Raw genomic sequence first — 25,415 nt, 5'->3', positions numbered from 1 at the left:
AAACAAGGAAATCATTAAGTAAAGAAGGCGACTCCCGACTACATGAAAAGCCGTATAACACGGGCCTGTGCTGCGTTAAGTCCCGTTGAATTTCAGTGTGCATTATTTTCTGTCTATAAACGCATTGTAGCGTGATTCAGTCTTCAAGGTAAACATTTTGAATATTTCTGACAGTCGTAATAAACACACGAAGCATACCTGAGTTGCATGTTTGCTAAGATTTCGAACAATAAAGAAGACATTACCGAACCTCTTCTCTTGACAGCGAGAAAGTGGTTTGTGGCGCTGTTATCCCTTGGATCAAGCTCCAAACAGGTTATTTCATTGAAATTATTTCTAAAGGCTCTTTCTAATACCACCGACAAAACAATACAGTTCTGTTTAAAAAAGGGTAGGTTTCATAATTTTGAAGCAATAAACATTAAAAATTACTTCGCCAAAGCTTACTCGATGCGTTTTTGTTGTGACTGTCTTCGCTACCTCACTTCACCTTCTATACAAGCTGGCATTATCCTAATTTTATTATCTCTCTTTGGGACCGTTACGTAGATAACTGTGAACATAAACAGATTCCGCCCAGAAAATCAGTTCTTGGATTTTTTACGCTGTACTATGCGTTTAGCTTCAAATGTTCGCGAATCAGAATGTGCTACACATCTATTCCATCCTCCTGTCACACACACACACACAACTGTATGCACTCGTTTCATTTGTATGTGCTTGACACCATTGGTTTGCCAGACTTCATATGGTTCCCACAAACACATGCGTTATTAAAACGTGGACAGAGCACCATTTTTGAAAACGCCTCCTTTCGCAGAAAACTGCAGTTCTCCATTATTCTAGTAATAAATCGAAGACTTTAATATGCGCAACTAATTTGTTACGATAGTTTCAGTTTATCTCCATACATTGCTAGTAGCAGCGTGTTCAAACTCCGGTTGTGACTCATTAATGCTGCCAAAAAGCAAAACCCTGCTCCACTGCTTTTTATTTGGCTACATTAAGAGCTAGTTGCTGGTATTTGAGCCAATTTAATATTTTGTCCAAATGTGATTGTATGTTAGTAAAATTTTTATCAAATGATATTTCCTGAAAGATAAGAGCGCCTTTGGTGAGATGTTCGTCATCGCAACTAGTACATTACGTCATTAATATGTGACTGGCAGAGGGCGTGGACAAAAACATGTAAACACCCAAAATGCAATGCAATACAGTACCACGCCTAATACGACGTAAGAAAACCGTTGTCATCCAAAACAGCTTGCCGTTGTCTCGGAATGGATGAAGACAGGTCTTGTATTGTTTTCAAGGGAATATTACATCTTTCTTCCTGCAAAATAGTGGCGACTTCAGGTAACGATTATGCAGGTGGATAGCGACCTCGCACCCTTATCTCCTAATAGTACTGAGATATGGTGACTAGTGGGCAGAGGATATGCGACAATTCATCCTCGTGCTCACAAAACAAGTCCTGGTCAATGCGAGCTGTGTGACCAGAGACCCTGTTGTCTATGAACACAACATTGAAGAACAAACATTGTACCGTGGGATAGACCTTATTAGCCAAAATGGCCGCGTAAGTCTTCCCAATAGTGCGACTTTGCAGAGTAACCATGGGGCCCATAGAATCACGATATGCCCATATCATCGCCATGTTTCACGATTACGACGTAAACTCGGCCTGAATTTGGAAACGGTGAGAACCAAGACTCATCCGACCAAATGACTTTCTTCCATTGCTCCGTAGCCCAGGTTTTATGGTTTCGGTTCCACCTTTTCCTGTTACGGACATATGTGTCTGATTTTGGAATTCCAGTTCGCCCTGCGTATGGAGTTAGTACCTTTCATGCTGTTTTGGCACTGACAGTACTCGCGGGAGCCACATTCAATTCTGCAATAAATTTTGTAGTTGTCATCCCCTTATTTTTCGTCACAAACCTTTTCTTTGACCGTCTGTCACGGTCACTCGACACGCACTTTCGTCTTAGCGGATGACAGACAAGTTTCATATTCCTTGCGTGTGGTGTAAATGTTCGATATGGTACCTCTTGAAACACGCACCATACGAGCACAGTCAATTTGCCCACGTTCGAATTCACTTTGCTTCGACATAATAGACTCTCAAAGCACTGCTCTGACCACGACTGACACTAGCCGGGTACTGAGGAACACTTTGTGTCATTCGTGTTCAAAAACGATAGCGCAAACTACAGACTTGACTAACATCTGCTTTTATGTTCAAACACGCATTTCTCGAGATATTCTCGTGGTTTTGCCCGACCACTGATTACTCATGGCCAACCTCAATTAATTTCATCCTTGCGGCAGACGGTTAACTGGGACAACATATTGCGTTCTGTCAAAAACAACCGAAGTGCAAACAAGGAGGTATTGTCCTTATTAGTTGTCGTTCATGGGAAAAACAACTTAAACTTGCCCTCAACCAGAAGGTTGCTTTTTGACATCACAGTGCTTTACTAGGCAAGGTCATTGCAGGTGAGACGCACTTGCATCCCTTCGAACTGACTTATGCATTCCATTGCAGGAGGTCTCTGCAGTTTGACGTGGGTACCCAGCCACAATGCAGTTTGGAATTTTAAACGTGTACAAGTGATTGATGGAAATGAAAGAAGTGGTAAGTGGCAGAAGAAAAGGTCAAGGATCAGTCAACGAGTCGGTGTGGTACTGAATCGAAAGTTTAGATGCTTCGCAGGTCACCAGTTCAGAGAGCACGAAAAATGGAAGTGTTGTCATTTTTAGCGAAATTTGCCCCCCCCCCCCCCCTTCCTGTCGCATACAAGAGTACATAGTTGCTGCTGCGCACAAGGATTTGTCTACAACGAAACACGCTGTTGAAAATCTACCGTTCCTTCTTAATGTTGTTGTTAGCCAGTGTACACAGAAGCAGTATCAGATATTCCATCCAACAACTCTGCGAAACAAATCCTGGGGATGTTCTAGCATGCTGTCTCCTGTTACACCGTCATATGTTCGTTTACTACCTCATTGCCCTAATTCATTCCAGCGAAAAGTCACTTGCAATTTCTCCGTCCAGAAGAAAATGAAATCTCAACGTTTTAGTAACATCATTCTGGGTATGTGACCACGCTGGAAGTTTCATAACATCAAACACTGCCCCACAGCCGAAGGATTCCATTGAAATGAAATGGACTCTGGCCCCGGAAGCCTACTATGTTAAAAGTCTAAATGTGTTAAAGAAGATTGACCGAAATTTGGGTTACCATTGGCAATGTACTTTGTGAATTTGTGCGGAAAATAACACCTTGACAATGAAATTAGAAGTGATGCTAATAATATATCAGACAATAGACCAGCACCGATCGTGGTGTTGCGAAATGCACCATCAGACGATTTCGGCACCTCTAAATTAAGGAAGTCACCGAAAGCATAGACTTTTATCGCCAAACTATTAACCTGAGCCTTCTAGAATGTGAGACAAGTAACTGTCACCTGTGTGAGGGAGAGAAATTTCCGGCTGTAATAAAAAACTGAATGAACGGATCAACAAAGAACCTGAACGGGCGTCATCGGACGTCCATCCCGAACAAATTAAACGAACAATATAGGACAAAATAAGATCTACAAAAAGACTCCTCGTTCTTTCTAAACGTAGTCAGTGACTTACTTCACACTGTGTGTCATTCTGTCAGTGCTGAAATATTAAGCAATTGAGCTAAGTACTCATTTCCATGCCCCTCTTCTTAATATTCGAAAAACTTCAGAGCTGGGAGAACAGTTGCAAACTTCAGGCGAGCTGAATATCTGCCATCCTACATGATGTTAATCACATGACTTTTGTTGTATCAGTAACGTCATATCGATTATTTGTTTAATAGTATTTTTGAAGGTGGATGACATGTTTGATAGGGGGAGTACGCTTACGGGTAGGATAGGAACACAGGTACCGGATAATTTCCGGCATCTCGTGAACATTGAAGCAGAATATATCGAGAACAGTCTCAAATCTCGTCCGTAGAACTTCGACATGGCAGAGTATTTGTTACTAATTGAAAGAATGACAACGTCTGGACGAGTAAAACAAATCGAATAGTAAGCGCACCACGGTTGACATTTCACAGCGGAGTATTCTCGCTTGCCGGTACGAGTTTTAGTGTGCGCGCCTGCCACCTGGCAGCGCGACCTCCGTTTGGCGCGCTCCCGCGCTTCGGTTTCTCCCACCACTCCGTCCTACACCCCACCCTATCCACCCAGAGTTGGCGTCTGCGCGACGCGAAGCCAGCCGGCTGTTGGCAGTTCAGTACCGCGTGGCCGCGGCTTTTGATCAGACGTGAGTTGTTAGTGTTGTAAGATATAAAAGACATGTTGCCGCCAAACTCGCAACACGTGCCGCGGCAGGAGCAGCCAGTGCAGCTACAGCATCAGTCTGCGCAGGAAACACCGGAGAAGACCGTTGCAGTGAAAGAGGAGCGCCGGGGAGTGAAGCGTCAGTACCGGCAGCAGTTATCTCCAGGTACTTGTGCATGCACGCACCCCCCTTGACCAGGCCGCCTCGTTGGTTGTGGCGCCGCATGTCAGGACGCCAGCCGCCGCCATGTTGCCATACATCCGGCGGATGTCGCGTTGACAGCCGCGGCCCCGCCATGCGGCGTGCTCGCCCGGCTTAAGCGTGGCTCATTGTCTACCACGCTGCAGCAATCGTACTGACACATTGCTTCTGTTTGCGAGTAGTGTTGTAATTCCAAGCAATATTAGCACATGTTGTTTCGATATATATGTTGCACACGTGCCGTAGCAGCGGTTGCCGACGTGTGACCTATATCACCACGTGGTCGGTTTTTGAGTGTTTTGTTCTGCGGCCGTAATATTTGTTGTTGTTGTTAAGAGTGTTGTCAGTGTACCCTATGCTAGACAACCACTACTTAAGAATCGAGTGTCGCGAGTTAACATCCCTTACGTCCAACTTCACTCGTTAACGTATATGACAATAACATTTCATACAAGGACGCCACATAGTCATAATTTTCCCTTTATTTACTTGATTTCTCATCTTCGGCTGCTGCGAATTGATACTCACATATTGTGTGCGATAATGAAGTGTTGGCAGCACGGTGTTCACTTTACGAGCTATTTCATACATATATTTTAAATTTTTCTACTTCACACAGACTCGGTTGTTTAATTTTATCTGCTCACTACATGCAGCGGCCGATATTTATTTAGTCCACGCAGCAGTTTTCGCATGTCTCATGCCTTAATTGCAATGTCACGTATGATTCCTGCTGCATTTTCGTCCTGTTTTCGTTGTGCAGGGAAAGTCCATTTAACTTTCAAAACCGGTTTGGTGACCTGACAGGTGTCAAAGCTGTCAACGAGGGACACACATTTTCAATTAATGCGTAATACTGCAGCATTTTTCGTGATGAAGGTAACTTGAGGACGATTTTAGTGAGCCATCAGTTTCCAAATAGATTTTGTAGCATATCCTGGGCTGTATCAGTTTTTCGAGACGGCACGTGGCCGAAACTGTAGCGGCTTACCATGCGCCATATTTGTAGAAACGGCTTCACTGTGCTGTTTTTTTAGCGCTGTCGAAAGATACTCTCGACATTTCTGTATTGTCACTGTGCTTCCTTTGTAAACCCTTGTATGCGATGGAGCTATTTGGCAGAGCGTAGCTGGTGTTGGTTTTCGCGCGCTGGACCGGTATCCCTCCGCTATTTGACAGGGTTGGTTGTCAAACTGGGCGGCTGTTGTGTTCTATTATAAGTGTCCCCCTTGGCTAGTGCTGCCAGCGCCGCAGGAACCTTGCTCGGCTCAAATTAAACCACGCGGCTGGGATCTTTACTCCACGCTTAGAATGAATAGCCATTCCGCATGACTGTCAAGTTAGATGTAAGGCCCAGTTTTTTAATGCTTCGCTAACCCACTTATGTGTTCCTTACGGATCGTATGTCAGTATGTTTTGATTTTTGTATCGTGCAATAAACTGTAATATCGATTCCATTTCTTAAGATGCTCGTACTTTAATAGATTGTACATCCGAATTGCTTCTTCTCGAGCTAAAGGTTTTATTGTTCATTGCGTTAGTCGCGCCAATAGTCATTAAATCGGGTTTTGCCACAGGTAGAAAGCGTTTTTCAAAGTATGAGTAGCTGTTAATCAATTACTGGTTTCATAGCAAGTAAGGCAGTGTTTATCATCGTTTGTAAGCTAATCTTGTCTTAGAGAGAACGTCTACCAAAAAGGTGTCGACGGTCGTGCCACAAGGCTTTGCAATAGCGCATGCATCGTTGGACTTAACATTTGTCGGTGGTCTTGGGTAGCCAAGAGGTATGGTCCTATCTTCATTGCTTTAATTACGCCAAAAACGTGTCCCATCTTCAGGAAGTTTTCTGTGTTTAATTGTAGGTTGGTTAAAGGCTTCCAAAACACCGGTTGTCATGTTTACAATCTTTGCATGGGACTGTCGTGAGCGAGGTACTCCGTTAGGAAGATGGTGTAGTTACTACGAATGAACCGGTTATCAGCCCAGGAGGAGGCATTAACAGGACGGTTTGCTTGCGCCGGTGATTTACGCCGTTGTAAACGGGAGCGTTGCGCATGCGCCGTGAAGCAAGGTGTTTACCACGCGACGAGACGGAGAACGTCTTCTTAGCCCTCCTTTTTAGCGCGGAGATGGTGGCAGGCGCACTTATCTCATTCTCCTGGCGGCTTCTCCCGGCGAAGACTTGTACTTCCGTCGATATTTTACTTTCCAGTCGTTTGAGATGATCTTTGCCAAACTCATGGTGGCTGATTTTGCAGTCCGTTGTATGGCCCACAACCACGTTTCGGTGAGGTACGTGCATATTCTCTCTTTCTAAAGCTACGTCCTGATGGTGTTGGATATTCCGGCAAACATGCAAGCGACGGACGTGATATTCGTGGTGATATTGTTGAGAAGGTGCTTGCACCGTGATCGAACGGTTTGTTCGTTTATTACCGAGCATTTAAGATGGTCGTAACGTTTTCTGCGGCCCAGATACTATTGAGTATATAGTCACCATGTCCGTTCCGGGTACATGACGAACTTCGGAAAGGATAATAGGTTATCGTCGTTGCCAACGATTGCGAAATTTGTGATATCATCGTCGACGCTTGACTTCAGTATCATTTACATGAATTTTGCTCTGAAAAGTTGAAGCTGTCGTCGTTGGTATGTAAGTTAAAATTAGCTCTTATTCGGAGGCAACTAGATGAATTACGTGAAACTGCTTCGGAGGGTTTCCTGCGTACAATTTCCGCAATCAGTTGGTAATAGTAGGCGGTTCTATGATTGCACGGGATTGGTCGGAGTGGCTGGAGGACTGTCTCTTTGGCAGGCGGCTAGCGGGTATTTTCATCCTGGCAGACGTCACATGGTGCGCCCACGCGGCCCTGTTTGACGTTTGCGAAGTGACAGCGCGCGCTGAGAACTGAAATAGCCACAACCGGCCCGCCGTGCCGCGACTTGCCATAGTTAACGTACTCTACTGAACGAGGTCACGAGTGTCTGAAGCTGAACGGACCTATTTCACGGGGTGATGCCTTTCCTTTTCATCAATTGAATGGCAATAGTGCTTTAATTTTAAAACCACTGCTGTTGAGCCTGTAGGCGGTTATGCGCTGGATGAAATTATCCACCGAGCGCTAGGGCTGCGCCATCTGCGTGCGGGCATGCGTGACAGTCGCGGCGCATGCGCATTGGAAGTGAGAGCAGATGTCGCCCCGGGCGCCAATCGTGTGTGTGTGTGTGTGTGTGTGTGTGTGTGTGTGTGTGTGTGTGTTGTACAGCTACTCTTGTTGCGAGAACGATGAAAACGCGAAGCCGCTGGAGGATTTGTGCGCCGGTAGAAAGCAGCAGTTCAGGAAACGCTTACTTAGTATTTAATAAAACTCCAATGATTGTGTTCTCGTTACCAACTTTGCCCTGTCGCCGTTTCTATTCGCTTCGCGAAGTCTTCAGTTACAAATATATCTAGTGGTTCGCCAGTTAATTGTTGTACTAAACAGTTGATTAGATGTTGCTTTACCAGTGTTTTATGTTCTATTGGTGTCGCAATTGGTGGCATGTGAGAAGTTAGTAAAACTTTCACAGTTGGTGAGATTTCGCAGTACTGCGTGGGTTCAGCAGAGGTACTGGTTGAGTGCATATTGTGGACGTTAGAAATAAGAGCGTCTTAAGAGTGTTTTGGCTTTTTCTGTTGACAGTTCTACATCATTAAGAATATTTATTTATCATTGGGGATGAGACATGACAACGGAGGTATTATTAGGAATATGGCTTAATCCTCGCCAATTATGTTCTTGCCTATCTAATGCATAGTAAGATGTCTGTTAGGACGTATTTGTACGCAAAGACTGTAGTAGCGTAATATGAGTATAGTCATTAGAGCGTACATAGCGTTTCATGAGCCAAAACGCGTTGTGCATATTCTGCTGGCTTAGGATTGCACTCACCTATGAACCATTGGGGCGAAAGTAAATTGTGCCACTTGAACCTGTGCGATGTGATCTGCATCAGATCGACGTCAGATTAGAATAAGTTTTTGATCTCTTCTCATATTTGGTGAACGTAAATCTCGGCGTTGTGAGACAGGTTAGATGGAACGTATGGGCAAAAAAATTTCCCGTGTGTTTGGAAAAACACCTATGAAATTCCACGAGAAAATACTAGCGTTTTTTTGCCAGGAGGCATTACAATTACGCCAAACGTCTCATTTATATCTGTTACGACTTCACGTTTCTTACCGGCGCCAGGATATAATTTTTGTCTATTTTCCCAAGTTAATCTGGTTTGCTAGAGATTTTTCCATGATTTATGTTAGTCCTGTGTAATGATCGGCCTCTAGCGATAGACATGTTGGCACGAACTTAAAAATTCATTAAAATGTTGTTGTAATCAAGAGAACACTAACAACATTTTTATACCTACTAGCAAGTCTAACATAGGCGTACAACGCTTCATTTAATAGTGATTTGAACATTAGTAAATACATACTTCTCACACACGATCACACTGAATTTGGATGCTATTTTATAGCCACATTGAGTGCTACTAGACAGTGTGACAAGTGACGTAATGAGTTGACAGGCTGTCTCCTGCCAGGCCATGGCGGGTAGTGACATCTGTCGCCGCTCATGACCTTTGACAGCTTTGTGTGTGTGTGTGTGTGTGTGTGTGTGTGTGTGTGTGTGTGTGTGTATGGAGGCAATCGCTCGCAATATTTTTGGTACCATTGAGTAATGGCAAGCATTTTCTATGTTTTTACGAAGGCACTGCCGGTCAGCTAATAGCCTTGATTTGTTTCACTGTGCTTGCAGGGTTAGCACCTTCCTCGGTGGTTTCTTATCTGTCGTCTATTTGCTGAAGTTCGCAGCTCCTAAGAGCTGATAAGATACGGCGTCCGTCCTCTCAACAAGTTGATAGAACACTTGGCTGCCTCTCTTCGCCGGCGCCAATAGGTTGCTTTACAAATTTGGTATTGCGTAACTCATTACGTCCGCACACAGCACACTGAACGTAGTCTTACCGGAATTTTCTTCTGGTATTCCCGTAGACTTTTGAGTAAGGTAACTTGTTACTTTAACGAGACTACATTAAGCTTGGCAGTCTTGACAGACATGGTTGACACACTTCTGTGACGTTAAGGGGAACGCTCAAGACTTTAGAGGCAAAAAGTGAAAGCCCCTTTCTGTGTGAAAGAAGCATTGTGAAATGAAGCAATGATATAATTTTACATTTGTTATCGAACAGTCATGCATTTGCACTTTGCTTCGCTTACTTGACGATCAGTGTCACAAGATTGTGAAATGTTAGTTATGGAGTCGCGGAAGGACTAAGTTGCAATGTGTGCGCTATGGTCTAAGGTTCAGAGAACGGCTAAATTTGGTTGCATTCCATCAGCGATTTTCTTGTTTGCTGATAATACACGATACAGAGGTTGTGAGGGGTCTCGCTGTCATGGAGAGCTAGTATTAACTGTTGTCTCTCGTGATATCGCAGTACCTAACGCATTTCAGAGTAGTTGCAGCCTTTAGGCTCTCCTGAAGAGACATTGGTGTGCAGTGAGAGGCGGTGGGAGCAGTGTGTATACTGTATTAAGACAATTAGCACGGGTGCTCACTGCGCTAAGGTGCAGCTCACGCGGCGGTCTCATTTGCGTTGTTTGGCGTACAGCTTCTCTTCGTGAAGAACAGGTGATATAAGGATGGAATGGTTTAGGAAGGGGAAGGCTGATGTGGATCCCCAGGGGAGCAGCTTGCGGCTACGCTGAAGAGGTAGTAACCATGACATTAGTCACACCGAGGAACATAAGTGCGAATGAATTTATTGATGCGATTGCAGATTTGTACAGGTCGTAAATGTAGTTTTCAATTTGACACGTTTCACTTTTAATACTGCTTCTTTTCGGGGGAGGGGGCGGCAAGCGTACGGTCAGATAAATATTTCAGGTTTGGCGCCGCCTTTATCTCGCAGACCACCTTGGCGGGAGATAAAGGTTTCTACAAACACGTCTCCTTTACTTGTCGCTTGCAGGTAGTAACATCGGTATCCAACGCTCTTATTTTCAGTTGTGCTATAGCTTATCGCGATACTATGATGTACAGTAGGTGCAAAGTTGATAGGCATGCTGCTCCTTTTAGTTGATGCTCTTGGCTCTATTGCGGTTGGAGATGATTGCTCAGGACCAGCAAAAAACGTGCTTACTGAGTTTTCTGAGAAACTTGCTAGAAACACATTCGTCACCAATTGTTATGAGGTGTAATGTTTAATATTCTAAATCTTTTTCTTTTATAAGCACAGTGTGACAGATCGATCATTTTGCCAACTTGGAAGAGAATATTGCCCGAATTCAAGAAATATCCCTACTTAAGTTCCCAGATGCCCCACCTCTTTGTTGGTATCGGCAATCGACCACGCTACATAAAATAATAGTTGCCTAATCTAATAAGAAATGTTATGTAACTCTCCTCCCTTCAAGGAGATCACACTTGTGCACATCGTGTTTAATGACGCAGAAATGTTTCAGAGAGGATCACTTCACCGACTCCTGTGTGCTCAATGCAACTTCTGCAATGTGAAGAACATGCGGCAGACTGTGCGTTAACTACGAACTAGGCATAATACTTTGATAATGATCCGCGTAACGGACTTCTGTGGTTCTAATTATCTGTTTACAATACTTTCAGTTACAGTGGTGGAACCCTCAACGAAGATATTACGATACCTCAAAGTTAAAATTTTCTGTGTTATTAAAGCGCACCATGGTCCTATCCACATTTCTTGCACAAGCGACGTTTCGACCCCGTCTGCTGGTGTCTTACTACGGACCTGGTATGAATGAGATTTTCACTCTGCAGCGGAGTGTGCGCTGATATGAAACTTCCTGGCAGATTAAAACTGTGTGCCCGACCGAGACTCGAACTCGGGACCTTGCCTTTCGCGGGCAAATGCTCTACCATCTGAGCTACCGAAGAACGACACACGCCCGGTACTCACAGCTTTACTTCTGCCAGTACCTCGTCTCCTACCTTCCAAACTTTACAGAAGCTCTCCTGCGAACCGAGTTCGAGTCTCGGTCTGGCACACAGTTTTAATCTGCCAGGAAGTTTCATACGGATCTGGTGTCCACGATTAGCTACGTCGATTGTGTAAGAAGAAATTTAAAAAGAAACTTGCTGCGGCCTAGCAGCCTACAAGTATGTTACCTTCAGTGTTTAAGTCCATGAAAGGCTGTAGACTTACATTATGAAGCCTGTTGGTATGTTCCAAACTTTGATTAATTTCTGTTAACGAAATTCCTCAATGGCAATTTCCCAGTTGAAGGCAGGTTTTACCCAAGGCACGTAGCACATATTGATTTTAGAAAAGGTTGGAAAGACGTAATTGGTCATATAGTTAGTCGGGAAATTCTTACGAGTGATCAAGAGTTTTTTCAGGCTTGAGACTTAACAGGTATAAGATAGTTAGAACTTTTGATATCGCGTTGTCTTAAAAACTGATGACTACGTTAATGAGCCGGCGAAATTTAACATTTACGTGACTTTGGTGTTAATCATCGCGGTGATTACCGAACTTGTTGAGGGGAGCAGAGTTCAAATCCCCGTCATGCCATCGCAGTTTAGTTTTCTGTGGTTTTCATCCGTCATTTGAGGCACATTTTAGTTGATTACAGCCAAATTAATTTCAAGTCACTGAACATCCCGAGGTTGTGACCCGCCACGAATGAAATCGACGGGATACGTACGGGCAATTCTTTTTAATTCACTCTTCCCGCTATCTTAAAGAACTGAGTGGCCTTCATTAGCACTTAATTGATCAGCATCTTAAGCGATACCATTTTACCATTTCCGTTTCAGTAGAACGGTATATATATATATATATATATTTATTATATATAATGCCCGTACATTTAAAATACTGTGGGCATGAGGTAAAATACTGTGGGCATGAGAACCAGAACCAGAAACTGGAACACACAGCGTTGAGCGCACACTTTGCGATAGCTCTTAACCCTATGGTTGACACTATAATGTATTTGCTCATCTGTAGCGTAGCTTTATCGAATTCACCGTTATAATTTTGAGACCGGTGAATCTCTGTGGTGCTTCTCCGCTAACGGTACTGAATAGATGGTATAGTATGGATACCGTACGTGCCTTCTGACATTTTGATCTGATAAGGGACGTGACAGTGCCTCTGGTTTCATGCTGTGTTCGTCAGTTATTGGTTGGCAGAACATGGCGGACAAGCTGATACGTAGTGCCCAGTATGCCTCTAACCTGGCAGCATGCGTTGCAATTGATGCACAGCAGTGAATACTATTTAACGGTGAGTAGAGGACTTGGAGGCCGTGCGTCGACACTTATCGGACTGGTAGCGGACAAAGTACGCGACTCGTCGCTGTCTTATTCTGGAGATAGCGTCTGTATCCCTGCCGTGACGCAAACTAACGACCCGTTTTGAAACTCAAATTGTGTTCTGACGGCGAACCATTGGAATTTTAGATGAGGGATGGACGTTGCCTGGCTACAGAAAGTCTGCCCTACCCACATCGTTACTGGCTGGTGTGGCTCTAAATGCCCTTAAAAAAAGCATTTTCACGAATATTTAGGTGTGTTCTTATAAACAAGTAACATTACATTGGTGAGGACTCGTTATACACCATTGAATACAGGCCCAGCTGGAAAAGTGTAACTGAGCACTGATCCTGTGAAGCTCGACAAATATGACGCGGCTCCCAGCTACGTACAATTTCTGGGGCAGAGGTATCGTCAGCTGAACATCTCCGTTTTCCTGGATGCTATTACACTGTATTCTGGTTTAGACTTCACAAGGCTTTACTGATTGAAGAGTCATACAAGTGGGTTTGTTGGGACTTCTAGGGCATTTTCCCACCATTCTTCTTATTTTGGATATCACATACTTTGATATACTGTTTTGTGAAAGCAGATTCGTGTTAGTTGCAGTGTTGTTACAGAAAACAGGATATGTTGTTTCGTTTTCGACATCATCTCGACATGACTACCTATCGTATAATTTTTTGACTTCTCCTCTGATGCTGTTGTATGCAGAACTTTTAATGAATATGTATGTTTTGGTCTGAAAAGAAAAATATGAAAGAAGAAAAAAATACTACGCGTATATTTGTCTGGATTCCAAGACCACTTCTATTACTAGCTGTTGCTCACTTTGTTACAGTGGCTCAGCAGAATTGTACAAGAGGCCGTGCTGTAAAGTAATGCTTCCGAATTTTCAGTTCTGTCCTTAACATCGGCTGAGCTATCACATGTCATTCATATTACTCAGTAGACTTTCCCGTCGCGTTGACGCCAAGTTGCAACCTCTGCCGCTAGAGCGCTCCAAATTGTGGCGTTTAATATGGCGCTGTGTAACGTATCTTGGTGCGTGACAAACAGCCTGCCGTAATAGAGTTTATAACCGTCCACACAAGGAGCAACCTCTACTTCAGTAAGATGGTGCCAGACCACATGCGAATGCTGCGATATCTGTAATCTGACAACGCCTTGGTTCGCTGTCATTGCCAACAAAATCAGCCAAGGTGACTACACTGAGGAGAAAACATATACAAATGAAAAGTAAACAATTTTATTAACCTTCTACACCTTTATTTAAAAAATCTTTTGAGTTTTAGATAAAAAATTAAGAGGCATTGCTTTCCAGCATGCCCTGGTATTTGATCAAATAGTCTTCAAATCAGGGCAATCGGATAAGACCACTGTTAGACTTCTGTGTGAAAAAACGTAGAACAATTCCTCACTGCCGTCGTTCACAACTAATCACGGCAGCTACCGCTGTTGTATGAACTCTCAAATCAGTTTTGTTTTCGGTATGAAAAGAAATAAAATTATAGGGAAAACCTGAAAATTACGTATTTTTGTCTGTATTCGTCTATGGACGTACATAAATTCCAGCACTCCTGTTTTGTAAATTCGAGCGCAGACACGTGAGCAAACCATCGTTGTAATATGAGAGAAGCAGGAAATGACTCCAGTTGAAACTATATTTTACTTAGGTGACAGGTTTATCATCCAGGCTCTCGAACATGACAATCTCCTAATTAAAAGGTAAGTCTGTAACGATTGAACGGGGAGTGATGGCAACCAGCAATGGTTGTGACTGACATTGTGCAGGGATACATTGCTTCCGCGTGTGAGACTGTGTGGCGGCGATGACGCGCCGGCGTATGCGCGCACCGGCGCTCATAATTTCGGCGGTTGGGTGGGTTGACTCTTTGCCAGCCCGGCGCTGGAGGTTCGCTGGGGTTGTCCAGTGCAGCTAGATGCCACGCACGAAATAAGTTCCTTCGCGGTTCGTTACATGACCAGATACTATTCACTGTTGATAGAGACCAGTAGCTATAACACAAGTAGGGACTGATTAATTCTGCATTCCCCCAAATACAATCGAAGTATTGCGTACGTTGCACTACATCAGTTGGTTTACTGCGGTAGTTTACCGTTATTGGATTTAAAGGTCTAACACCGCCGGGTATGTGAAATGTGGAAAACCAGTGGTATTCGGTGCCGACCTCCATAATCATTTGTGGCCGGATTTAAAAGGGAAACCATGTACTCTTAATTTTTGCTCATGAAGACAGCAGAACTGGTAAGGGTTTAAGGGGTAGGGTCATACAATCGTACAGACATACGCAACAGGATCAGATCGAAACTAATGGTACAAATTATAGCGTTGCATGGAAAGAGGCCTTTCCGTCAAATTCGTCGCTGTGGAGCAGCAGTTCCCCAATTATCACAGAGCCCCTGAGATTATAACTGGTCTTGGAGGACCAAATAATATTGCATGCAATAGAAGGAAACAAAGAATGAAATGTCGTTTTATACATTACGAGTAAATCCTGACTCCTTAAATAATTTAGCTCACGTGGTAAAACAGCTTCAACCTTTTCATTGCGTTAAAAATGAGTTTGTATTTTAAGTTTTTGTCGTTAAGAGTATAAGTGAGGAAAAGTTCAGGAGAGGTTTGAAATTCTATGTACTATTTGTTGGGAACAGCCAATGTGTTATTTTCAAATACAGATGGCATATAGTCGGTACATTAGCGCGTCGGGAGTTGTACTGCGTCAGGACTTCTGCACAGTTTCTAGCTCTAAAACTTGCCTTGCCGTGTTAGACTTGTAACATACGATTATACATCTTAACGAGCAGATTGACAGCATTTTGAAGATTTGGAGAAGGCTTCTGATAATGTCGACTGGAATACACTTTGAAATTCTGAAGATAGCAGGGTTAAAATACAAGGAGTGGAAAACTATTTACAGTTTCTATAGAAGCCAGACGCCAGTTTAGTGGGTCGATGGGCATGAAAAGGAAACACTGGTTGGGGAGGGAGTGGTTGTAGCCTATCCCCAATCCTATTCAATCTGTACATTGAGCAAGCAGTAAAGGAAACCAAAGAAAAATTTGGGGCAGGCATTAAATAAAGTTCAGGAAGAAGTAATAAAGTGTCGATGACAATGTAATTTTGTCAGAGACAAAGAACTTGGGAAGAGCGGTTGATTGCAATGGACAGTGTCATGAAAGTAGGATGTAGTAGAGATGATACAGAATGTAGACGGGCAATGGCAAGAAAAGTTTCACAAGAAGAGAAATTTATTTACGTGGACTATAGATTTAAGTGCTAGGAAGTATTATCTGGAGTGTAGCCTTGTATAGAAGTGAAACGTGGACTATAACCTGTTAAGAAAAGAGTAGAAGCTTTCAGAATGTCGTGCTTCAGAAGAATGCTGAAAATTAAATGGACAGATCATGTAAAATGTTGTAGTACTGTATAGAATTGAGATAAGGATACATTCTGAGATATCACGGGATCATTAATTTAGTATTGGAGGTAAGAGTAAGAACGTTCAAAAGCATGTTGTTGCAGTAGTTATTCGGAGATGAGGCTTGCAAAGAATAGAATAGCGTGGAGAGGTACATCAAATCAGTCTTCGGACTGAAGATCACAACAATACGTTGGAATTCAAAGTTCAGTTCCCCCCCCCCCGAAGCCCGTAGATAGCTAAACTGCAACTGGTACGTGGTGACAGTGCCCCGCGTTACGCGATTAGTAAATATGTATAGACATTATACGTTAGCCAACCCTTGTTAGTTTCTTGGCAGCAATACGCCAAATCACTGAAAAGTATTGGCTCTCTTGGTTAAGAACAAACTGGCTCCATCGGTGACAGTAACTCGAAAAACACCCGACACTCCCGTGGTGCGTGGCTCGTCCGTTTGCACTGCGTTAACGCCGGTACTCTGTAAACGCTCAGTTAATTTCCATAGAGCTTCAAAATGGACAGTGTTCATTACCGTACTACGGACAACGCGTGACTTCGCCCAAAATTTCGTGCATCGACCGTTACTTTCTCACACAAAATCCAATCAGAGGAGTTTCTAGACGTGATAACGAGAACCAGTCTTCGAGGTGCTCATGATGGATGCGTTGTTCGAGCAAATTGTTTAGTTGCTTTTTCTTGAGGCTTTAAATGTAGCTCTTGTATTTCGAGCATATAATAATTAGAAGTACCAGTAGCAGTAATTCAGATAACTCAAAACATCTCGGTTTGACCAGTGATTCGTTCAAACACACGCAGCGATAGGGACCGATTTTGCCGGCATACTAACAGGTGTGGCACTCTCATTTCAGGCGCACTCCAGGAACACTGCTAACAAATGCAAAAATATGAAAAGAATCCAAGAAATCTAAATCGGTATGTTGTTGGAGTGCCCTGGGACTCGGGAAGCAAAACTTATAAAACTGCTGTTAAGACCAGCGCTTATGTATTGGCATCGAAGTGTGCCGTCAGTAAATAAATAACAGAAGCTCCATACAACAGAAATGCGCGTGTTACGATGGGGGGGGGGGGGGGAGGGAGAGAGGAGAGTAGTAACATTGCAAGACAACATGCGTAGTGCAATCTTATGAGTTTTAAAATCAAGTGGAAAACGCTCAATCCTGACTGTGATAGTAGGGTCACATAACACGAGAACCTGATAACCATGTCGCGAAGAAATGTCTTACTATGGCTACAAAAAGGAGAGGAGAATAATACCTCAAACCAGTTGGTTGACGGAAATCGAAAGTGATGCAAGGAAGCTAAGAATCAGTGAAGAGGATGCCTTCCAGCTCCATAGATGGTACCGCATGATCAGGAAAGCCGATCTAGTAAAGGGAAAAGGCAGTGACAGAAAGACGAAAAATGCCTTCTGTAAGTCAACGTTAACTCGTACTTCAGGTGTTGGAAAGTATTGATGGTCTTTCCTGCTCACAGAATAAGTGTGTCTTTTTGAAGACATTGTAACATCGGGAGAAGATTTAAAGATGCATTGTCTTCTGTACAACGCATGTGATTTGATTTATAAACAGTTTTACATCACCAGCACATGGGAGTCCGGAAGAGATCAGGTTAGACTTAGCCTTCTAACTTTTCTTATTGTTAGGAAAGGGCTAGTGAGGATACAATGTTCTTGAGGCAGAGTGATGAGAGAATCTGCTGTAGCCTCATTAAACAGTGTGGTTCCACTTCTTCTCCAGGTTCCGGCGAATACCAGAGACCAACCAGGAGAAGTGGGGACCAGAAACTATGGTTACTATTTAAAGTAACTTGGTACAGCTAAACGGTTATTCTTTAGGAAATGAACTGAATACCAGGTGGCAGACCTGCGCTGAATTTACTGTAGGCTTTACAAACAGAAATCTACACTACTGTATGAAGACGAGACGTTGTTAATGCTGCTATCAAAAATGTGGGAAGAGTTGTCGGCCGCTTTATTTCTGATTGTTGCATGGTAGTCTTAAAATATTCAGACGGACGTAGGTTGTATTTTTTTAAAATGGCGATGTACAGGTTTCCAGAATATTTTCACTCTGCAGAGGAGTATGCGCTGATATGAAACTTCCTGGCAGAATAAAACTGTTTGGAAGGTAGGAGACGAGGTACTGGCAGAAGTAAAGCTGCGAGGACGGGGCGTGAGTCGTGCTTGGGTAGCTCAGATAGTAGAGTACTTGCCCGCGAAAGGCTAAGATCCCGAGTTCGAGTTTCGGTCCGGCAAACAGTTTTAATCTGCCAGAAAGTGTCAATGTTCAGGTTTCTGTTAAAAACTAACAACCAGAAAGAGATACACGGATTAAATAACGTGCTGTTCTGTTAACTTCCACGCCGTCAGTTTTAACAGAAAACAAGAAAGATGTAATTGCGGCTTACTGGCATATGATTAGAATTCTATTATAGAACCTGAACCATCCGAAACTTAGTTTTAATCTGCGAACGGGTAGGATTATTAAGCGAAATACTATGACTGAAACTACCGTATACCAACGATCCCAACCGACTTACCCACTCATATTTAAACAAGGCCAGAGAGAGAGAGAGAGAGAGAGAGAGAGAGAGAGATATTCGAAGCATTGCCGGGTTCGCTAATCATGTAGATAATAACGAAGTACTTCCACATTACTAATCAGTATGCAGTCTATCATTGTTGCGCATTAATTCACTTTCAGAAGTTTTTATGAGATAATGTTATTTGCAACATTACTGGGAGAACGTAATTGTAATATCGTGGGAAAGCATTGATTTTGATGTTTGCAAGGCATTTACTGAGTACAGAGAGTGAAAGTGATAACACGATTTTGATAAATGGAGATAGCGGTTGTTAAGTTTTTCTAGCAGTGGTTAGATCTTTGATACAGTCACCTTCTTTGAAGCCTTTACTCTGGCAATGGAATACTGGACTGAATGTTTCCCTTTTGCTCGTGCTTTACGCCCTGCCGTAGTGATCAATTAGCAAAGACGCGTTGCGTACCTTAGGGCGGGGGCAAACATGGTCTCGGCTGATAAGCTTAGGAGAAGCTGGTTTGCGACAATGGTCACAGTTTTGTATGAAATATTTGGCTGGACGTACGCTATATCTGAACTAAAGGTTTCAAAATAATCAAATATTACCTATTTGTTGTGCTTTGTGATAAGTTCGTTATTTTCTCAATCCTTTGTGTTCAGAAAGGTTAGATGCAAGATAAGTGGCATTTTCGTTTCTAAACAATAAGAGTAACGATGAGATTACGTTATTTTCAGATTATAAGGTTCTAAAATAATGCCGACATCTAGAAAATGTTACGTACTGTGCACATTTTGATAGTTTTAACTTGGAATGCCATTCTGTTAGTGGCGGCGAAATTTATAACACAGCCTCATGAAACGTGGGAAAACTCTATCTGGCACTGAGCCTTAACAAGTTAGTGAGTGATTTTTTTTTATTTTATTGATGGCTGGTAGGGGTATACCACGTACTCGACATAGCAATAAGAGTAACAGACACGTTTTTTCCCCATGTGCTTGGGTTCTGATACATGAACCCTTGTCGTCGCACCGTTCACTTTTACCACACGACCAGAAACAAAAAAAATTATTTCAGCATATTTTGTTAATCACTGACATTACTGGCCGCTTACGGAAAGGAAATCAAACATGTACGCTGTCAAAGTTGGTGAAAATGCAACATTGTCTTGTCAGTTGCATTAAATTATCTGAAGGAATACTCTCTGTAACAAGTCAGCCTTCATATGGTTTTCGCTGGTTGATGTCGCACCGCTACTATCTTGAAGAAATTTTCTGAGCAAGTAGACTAGGGTTAATGCAAGTGGTCTGTGCCACGGTACGGCATGCTGTTATGTGTAACCGCTGCGGTCACAACTGTGACATAGGGGTTAACTTTCACGTGGGTCCCTCTAATGACGGTTGGACTAAACTAAGAATGTTTCGTATGTGAACGCCATATAATTAAGCCGCCGTTCTACTACACCTTCAATTAAAGTCCAAAACCAATTGCCCCTTTTTGTTTTTAGGAACAGCTTTTATTAACATTTATTATTCTAGTATAGAGATAGCCTTTCTGTTTTTGCAGTGTCGAACGAAATATTGGCGGATATGACGGTGGTATAAAATTCCCATGTTATAGGATGGAAGTGTTCAGTGTTTCTACAATGATCGAACAATAAGCAACAACTGATTCTATGCAGCACGTACATCTGCTGTTTACGATGAAGTTAGTCGCGACTTCTGGAACAGGCTTATGTTACCAGTTACTAACGGCAGTTCTGAATATTTCCAGCTGCAACTGTAGTTTGAAGCTCAGTATTCATTCCGTTTTATCGATGAGGACAACAGACATTTACATATCAGAAATATGAGTTTATTAACTGCATATTTAGGGGTGGATTGGCGGGTGCAGGAGAGATTGTCGTTGCGCCCAAAGGTCAGGGGATCGATGATAGCTAACTTCGTACCTGGTACTGGTCCCCTCACGAACTGCGGACTTTCGCTCTAAATTCGACTAACATTAAAAAAATGAAATATGTTTAATGTTAATACTGTTTAGTCAATATCAGGAGCAGGCAGATGTATTTTTTCGTCAAATTTTCACAAATACCAATCCGCGCCATGCTTGTCTTTAAAGGCTGTCACAGAGGAAGTAACTGTAGACAATCCTTGACCGAGCCGTACGTTCGTGAAATAAATTTTTAAAATGCAGTTGTTTAGATAAAATACCATGTTGCAGACGCAATATGAGTGCAAGCAGTAGTTTCATGTTTAAAATAAAATGTACGAAAGTAAAAATATGGGAGGGGATATATTTGATTGGTAACATTTTCTTTACATTTTAATTTTTTTCACATAAGTACTCTTCTTACTGAATTTCCTCTTATTTCCTAACAAATATATAGCTCCTATTTAAAGTGTTGTCAGTGATTTGCAAATGAAGTGACTATTTTCTGTTAAATATTTCAGTTTGAAACAGTATTTTTATAGTAAGGTAACAGTTACTGTTAACTACTTACATTTATAACATAGAAAATGCTTTCAACTATTAGGTGAAACATACTTGTTAGTAATATTCAGCTTCCAAAGTAGAGTACAGTAATAGTAATTTTTTATCTGAAGACATTTAACGTTGCCCTCATATTAACAATAATAAGTATAAACTAGTGCTATGTTTCTTCTTCTTCTTACTGTGTAAGAGATATTTTGTTTTACCCTGGTCCACATTGGCTTTTTGTCATACACTGATCTCAAAGCAAGTAACAAAAGTAATGATTAAAACTTTTATTGCAGTTCGGAAGAGGATTCCGTCATCGAGCAGTGTTGATGGCCAGGATTCAACATCAGATACAGAATTTGGAATGGCTATTGAAAGCAATGGAAGTGCAAGTCGACCATCTAAGGCTGGCCAAGTCCAGCGAGGTGGCTCACCAACCATTGGCAGTGGTGCACATCACCACCATACACAACAGAACAGTCCAGCCAACCGGAAACGCCGTGGCAACTTGCCAAAACATTCTGTTAGAATTTTGAGGAAATGGTTGTATGAGCACCGTTTCAATGCTTATCCAAGTGATGCCGAAAAGTTGCAACTGTCACAAGAAGCTAATCTCACAGTTCTCCAGGTTAGTTAACTTGTAGTGTATGTAATATTTATAGTGGTTATCTCTTACTGTAAATAATTTGCTTAAATTAGGTAATAAGTGATTGTTGCAAAACTTCTGTTGTTTGACTTTTCCATATGTTCTTAGTTGCAATTGAAATACTTCAAATATAATCTAAAGAAGATTGTGGTACTGACTTTTCATACGATACATTCTGTGAATCCTTTCTTCCTGAATTTGTAATAGTATTTGCTTTAGGTATTTCTGTGCAGTAGTAGTAAACTGTGAATACTGTGGAGAATGCATTCACTTGGCAGTAAGGAATTAAAAAAAGTGGACCTTTGATGCTCTCCATGGTTCTGGAAGTTAATCATTTTCTTGTTTAATAGGATGTATGCCACTAACACATGAGGCACAAGACTGCATTCTAATTCTGAGGTTTAAAGTGTTTAGAAAAGGAGTAAAATTCACTGTGCCAGACTTGATACGTAAGGTCTGCAAAATTTACAGCTTATGAATTATATTTTGTAGGTTTGCAATTGGTTCATCAATGCAAGACGTCGCATTCTTCCTGACATGATTCGAAGTGAAGGGCATGATCCGCAGCATTATACAATATCAAGAAGAGGGAAGAAGCTGTCTGCCGGAGGACATACTCACCATAATGTCACCAATGGCAGTCTTCATTCTGGCAATTCAACTTCTTGTTCCGCATCTTGGGGGGATGTACCATCAGCAGCAGAGGTAGTAGCCAACACATGTAACCCGGCCAAGAGACCAGCAGTCTATGATCATGATTATGAAGAAGGTGCCACTCTGGGTTATCATTGTGAAGACAGTGCAAGCCCACACGAATATGAAAGCAGTTCACTGAGCGAAGAAGAAAGTGGTCTCGGACGAGGTGTCCGCCAGGAGAGTCAGTCGTGGCAGAGTGTAATTGTGTGCCACTACAATGAACAAGATACCAATACCAAAGAGAACATAACTACGCATCCAGTTGCTCGAGGAGGGTAAGCATGTTTTGCATTTATCTCTCTGAATGTTATGTGCTGAACTTTACTTTGAAATACTCTATTTACATATTTTGCTGGCAGAATTAATATATTTAAATGGTTTTAGTTCCTGATTAACTAAATAAATTGTTCTGTTAACAGGGAGCACCCAGCACCAGATGTCAGCAGAGTTGTCAGGCACTCTGATGGCAGTTGTAGGAATGACACTCATCATTGTGTATCATCAAAAGAAAGTAAGCCCACTGACAAATGTGCAGGTTCATGGGGAACTTTTGCACATGCAGACCCAACACCCCCACCAACGCCTCCAGATGAGAATGATCCAGAGTTCTCGTGTTTGTACCTCCTGGTGAACACAGCGATATTTGTTTCGGAGCAAGAACAGCGTGCGCTTGCTCTTAGAGCATAGCAAGAGAATAATTCCTGTAACTTAACAACAGAAACATTTGGCTGTTGAGTCACAGATCAAGAATATTCATTGTGATTACAGCACCTGATAACAATGGAGTACAGTGATACGTTATAGGAATTTATTTTCTTGTACAGTTCTTAGTTCTCAGAATAATGACTTATTTTCGAGACAGTGAAGCAGACATGAAGGTGTACTTGGGATGCCTTATTTGCTCAAGAACATGCTACTTGGACTGAGTATAGTATTAATGTCCTAAGTGTGCCTGTTTTCATAGTGATTGCGACTGTTAGTGCGGTACAAATTGCTGTTGTGGTGAATAGCAGAGACTGTGCCTTGTTGTTCATATCAGACTGTTGAGTGGACTTTGCCTACAATTTTTGTAAAATGTACAAACACCGATTAGTAAAGTTACTGTGTCTTCATCTCAGGTTGCAGGGAAGACATGCTACTGACCACACACTGCCAGGAACATTTTAAGATATTGAATTTTATATTTAAAATTGACAATGGTTGTTAACCTGATGATTTTTTTCTGGCAATGATTAATGTATGATAAATCCAGACATTTCCAAGAAAAAGCAACTTTTGCAATTTGTAGTTGATTCAGGATGAAATTTTAAATCATTCCAATTGACTTCCTTAATTTTTAACTGATTTTTTGTTTGCAAAAATACTTCAAACACCAGCTACAGTTAACTGCCCAAATTGAAGTCGTGGAATATTAACTTGAATATACCATTTGTGCCTCATCTAACTGGTCTGGAAGTAGCTAAGATCTTTTTTTGCAATTATGTGTTAAAACAGTTATGTTCATGATTTTATTTGTGTTGGGAATAGGATGTTTGATTTTTTTTTGTTCTTGTGATTTACTGCACAAGTTGTGCTGTTGTAATGGTCTTTCAATACCATTGTAAGTATAAAACCTGCAGTAACTGAGACACACAAATATGTATTTTGTGGACACAATGAAGTAATAAGTAGTGTAGAATAAAAGCAGAAGCTTTTGTTACTTGACAATAATACAGAAATCCTGTGTTACTCTAATTTTCCCTGTCCAATTTCCTTTGGCATATAGCCCTATTCCCAGTTCTTTCATTTAATTTATCTTTTATCTTTTAATTACTGAACATGGATGTACAGATTTTGATTAAACCCTTTTTCATGTGTTACAGTAAAAGAAAACATACAATTGTAATTAGCAAAAGAGTTTTTTGTGACTGCTCACTACCCCTTCTAATTCAGGAGCTGTAACCTGCCTGTATTCCCAAACAAAGCTACTACCACATAAAATGAATCAGTGACATTATTTGGAGTTCTTAGTTGCCATACTTAGGGATATAACAACATAAATGTAATACTACTATTTTAATGGTACAGAACAATTATCTGAACAATTCAGATAAAGTGAGCAAGCCTGTAATTTTGCTCAGTGTTGATTTTACCAGAGGTGGGTCAAAGGAAGGGTGTCTTTACTGCACCAACAAACTCTTGGTCGATTCCAACAGCAGTTTTTGCATGTGAGTGATTCCTATCAAATGTAGGAAAACGGTGTCTTCACAATGCCCAGCTGGATCAGTGGCATATCTCTGTTTCACTGACAATGAATAGAGCCTGACAATGAATAGAGCCTGACAATGAATAGAGCCTGACAATGAATAGAGCCTCTGAAAGGTAGACAGTGACAGAAAACAAAATGCACAATAAAACTGAAGGACAAGCATTGCTGTGTGTGATCCACACAATCATTTACTGCATACACAGTTTACAAATTCATGTGTGACTAACAGAAAGAATGAGAACAGTAAAACTCAATTAAGATTGTTACCAAAGCCAATAGTATGGTAAAATTATTGAATTACCCATTATAATTAAAGCCATGGTGAAATGTATGTAATATCATAAAATATGCTGATAGGTAATGTTTCCTGTAATGTATAAAGCATTGAAAGGAGCTTACGACAAGGATAAAAACAGTGGTGTAAATGTTGTAAGACATCTTTTGCAGTCATGTAAACAGTAACCCATATGTACACGCACT

General features: G+C 41.8%; 1 protein-coding gene across 3 annotated transcripts; it reads left to right on the top strand.

Moving 5' to 3' along the window:
* Nucleotides 1-4,245: 4,245 nt before the first annotated feature.
* LOC124798297 (homeobox protein AKR-like) lies at nucleotides 4,246-24,405 on the top strand. 3 transcript variants are annotated; one of them, XM_047261627.1, is made up of 4 exons: nucleotides 4,246-4,495; nucleotides 21,642-21,973; nucleotides 22,484-22,962; nucleotides 23,107-24,405. In XM_047261627.1, the coding sequence occupies exons 1-4, from the start codon at nucleotides 4,345-4,347 to the stop codon at nucleotides 23,372-23,374; spliced, it is 1,230 nt and encodes a 409-aa protein (XP_047117583.1). In that variant the 5' UTR covers nucleotides 4,246-4,344; the 3' UTR covers nucleotides 23,375-24,405. The 3 variants fall into 3 exon arrangements, with proteins under 3 accessions (XP_047117583.1, XP_047117584.1, XP_047117585.1); XM_047261628.1 differs by lacking the exon at nucleotides 4,246-4,495 and adding an exon at nucleotides 6,662-6,823; XM_047261629.1 differs by lacking the exon at nucleotides 4,246-4,495 and adding an exon at nucleotides 7,913-8,139.
* Nucleotides 24,406-25,415: the final 1,010 nt, after the last annotated feature.

Source organism: Schistocerca piceifrons, chromosome 5 (genome assembly GCF_021461385.2).
Source record: "Schistocerca piceifrons isolate TAMUIC-IGC-003096 chromosome 5, iqSchPice1.1, whole genome shotgun sequence".
Taxonomy (NCBI): Eukaryota; Metazoa; Arthropoda; class Insecta; order Orthoptera; family Acrididae; genus Schistocerca; species Schistocerca piceifrons.
Note: the sequence above shows the minus strand (reverse complement) of the source record. Positions and strands in the feature narration are given on the sequence as shown.

Bases quoted from the DNA above. Each gene is read 5' to 3' on its own strand.
- LOC124798297 (XM_047261627.1), top strand. From the start codon at position 4,345: ATGTTGCCGCCAAACTCGCAACACGTGCCGCGGCAGGAGCAGCCAGTG. The intron at 4,496-21,641 runs GTACTTGTGCAT...CTTTTATTGCAG, and splicing joins CCGGCAGCAGTTATCTCCAG to TTCGGAAGAGGATTCCGTCA. The intron at 22,963-23,106 runs GTAAGCATGTTT...TTCTGTTAACAG, and splicing joins CATCCAGTTGCTCGAGGAGG to GGAGCACCCAGCACCAGATG.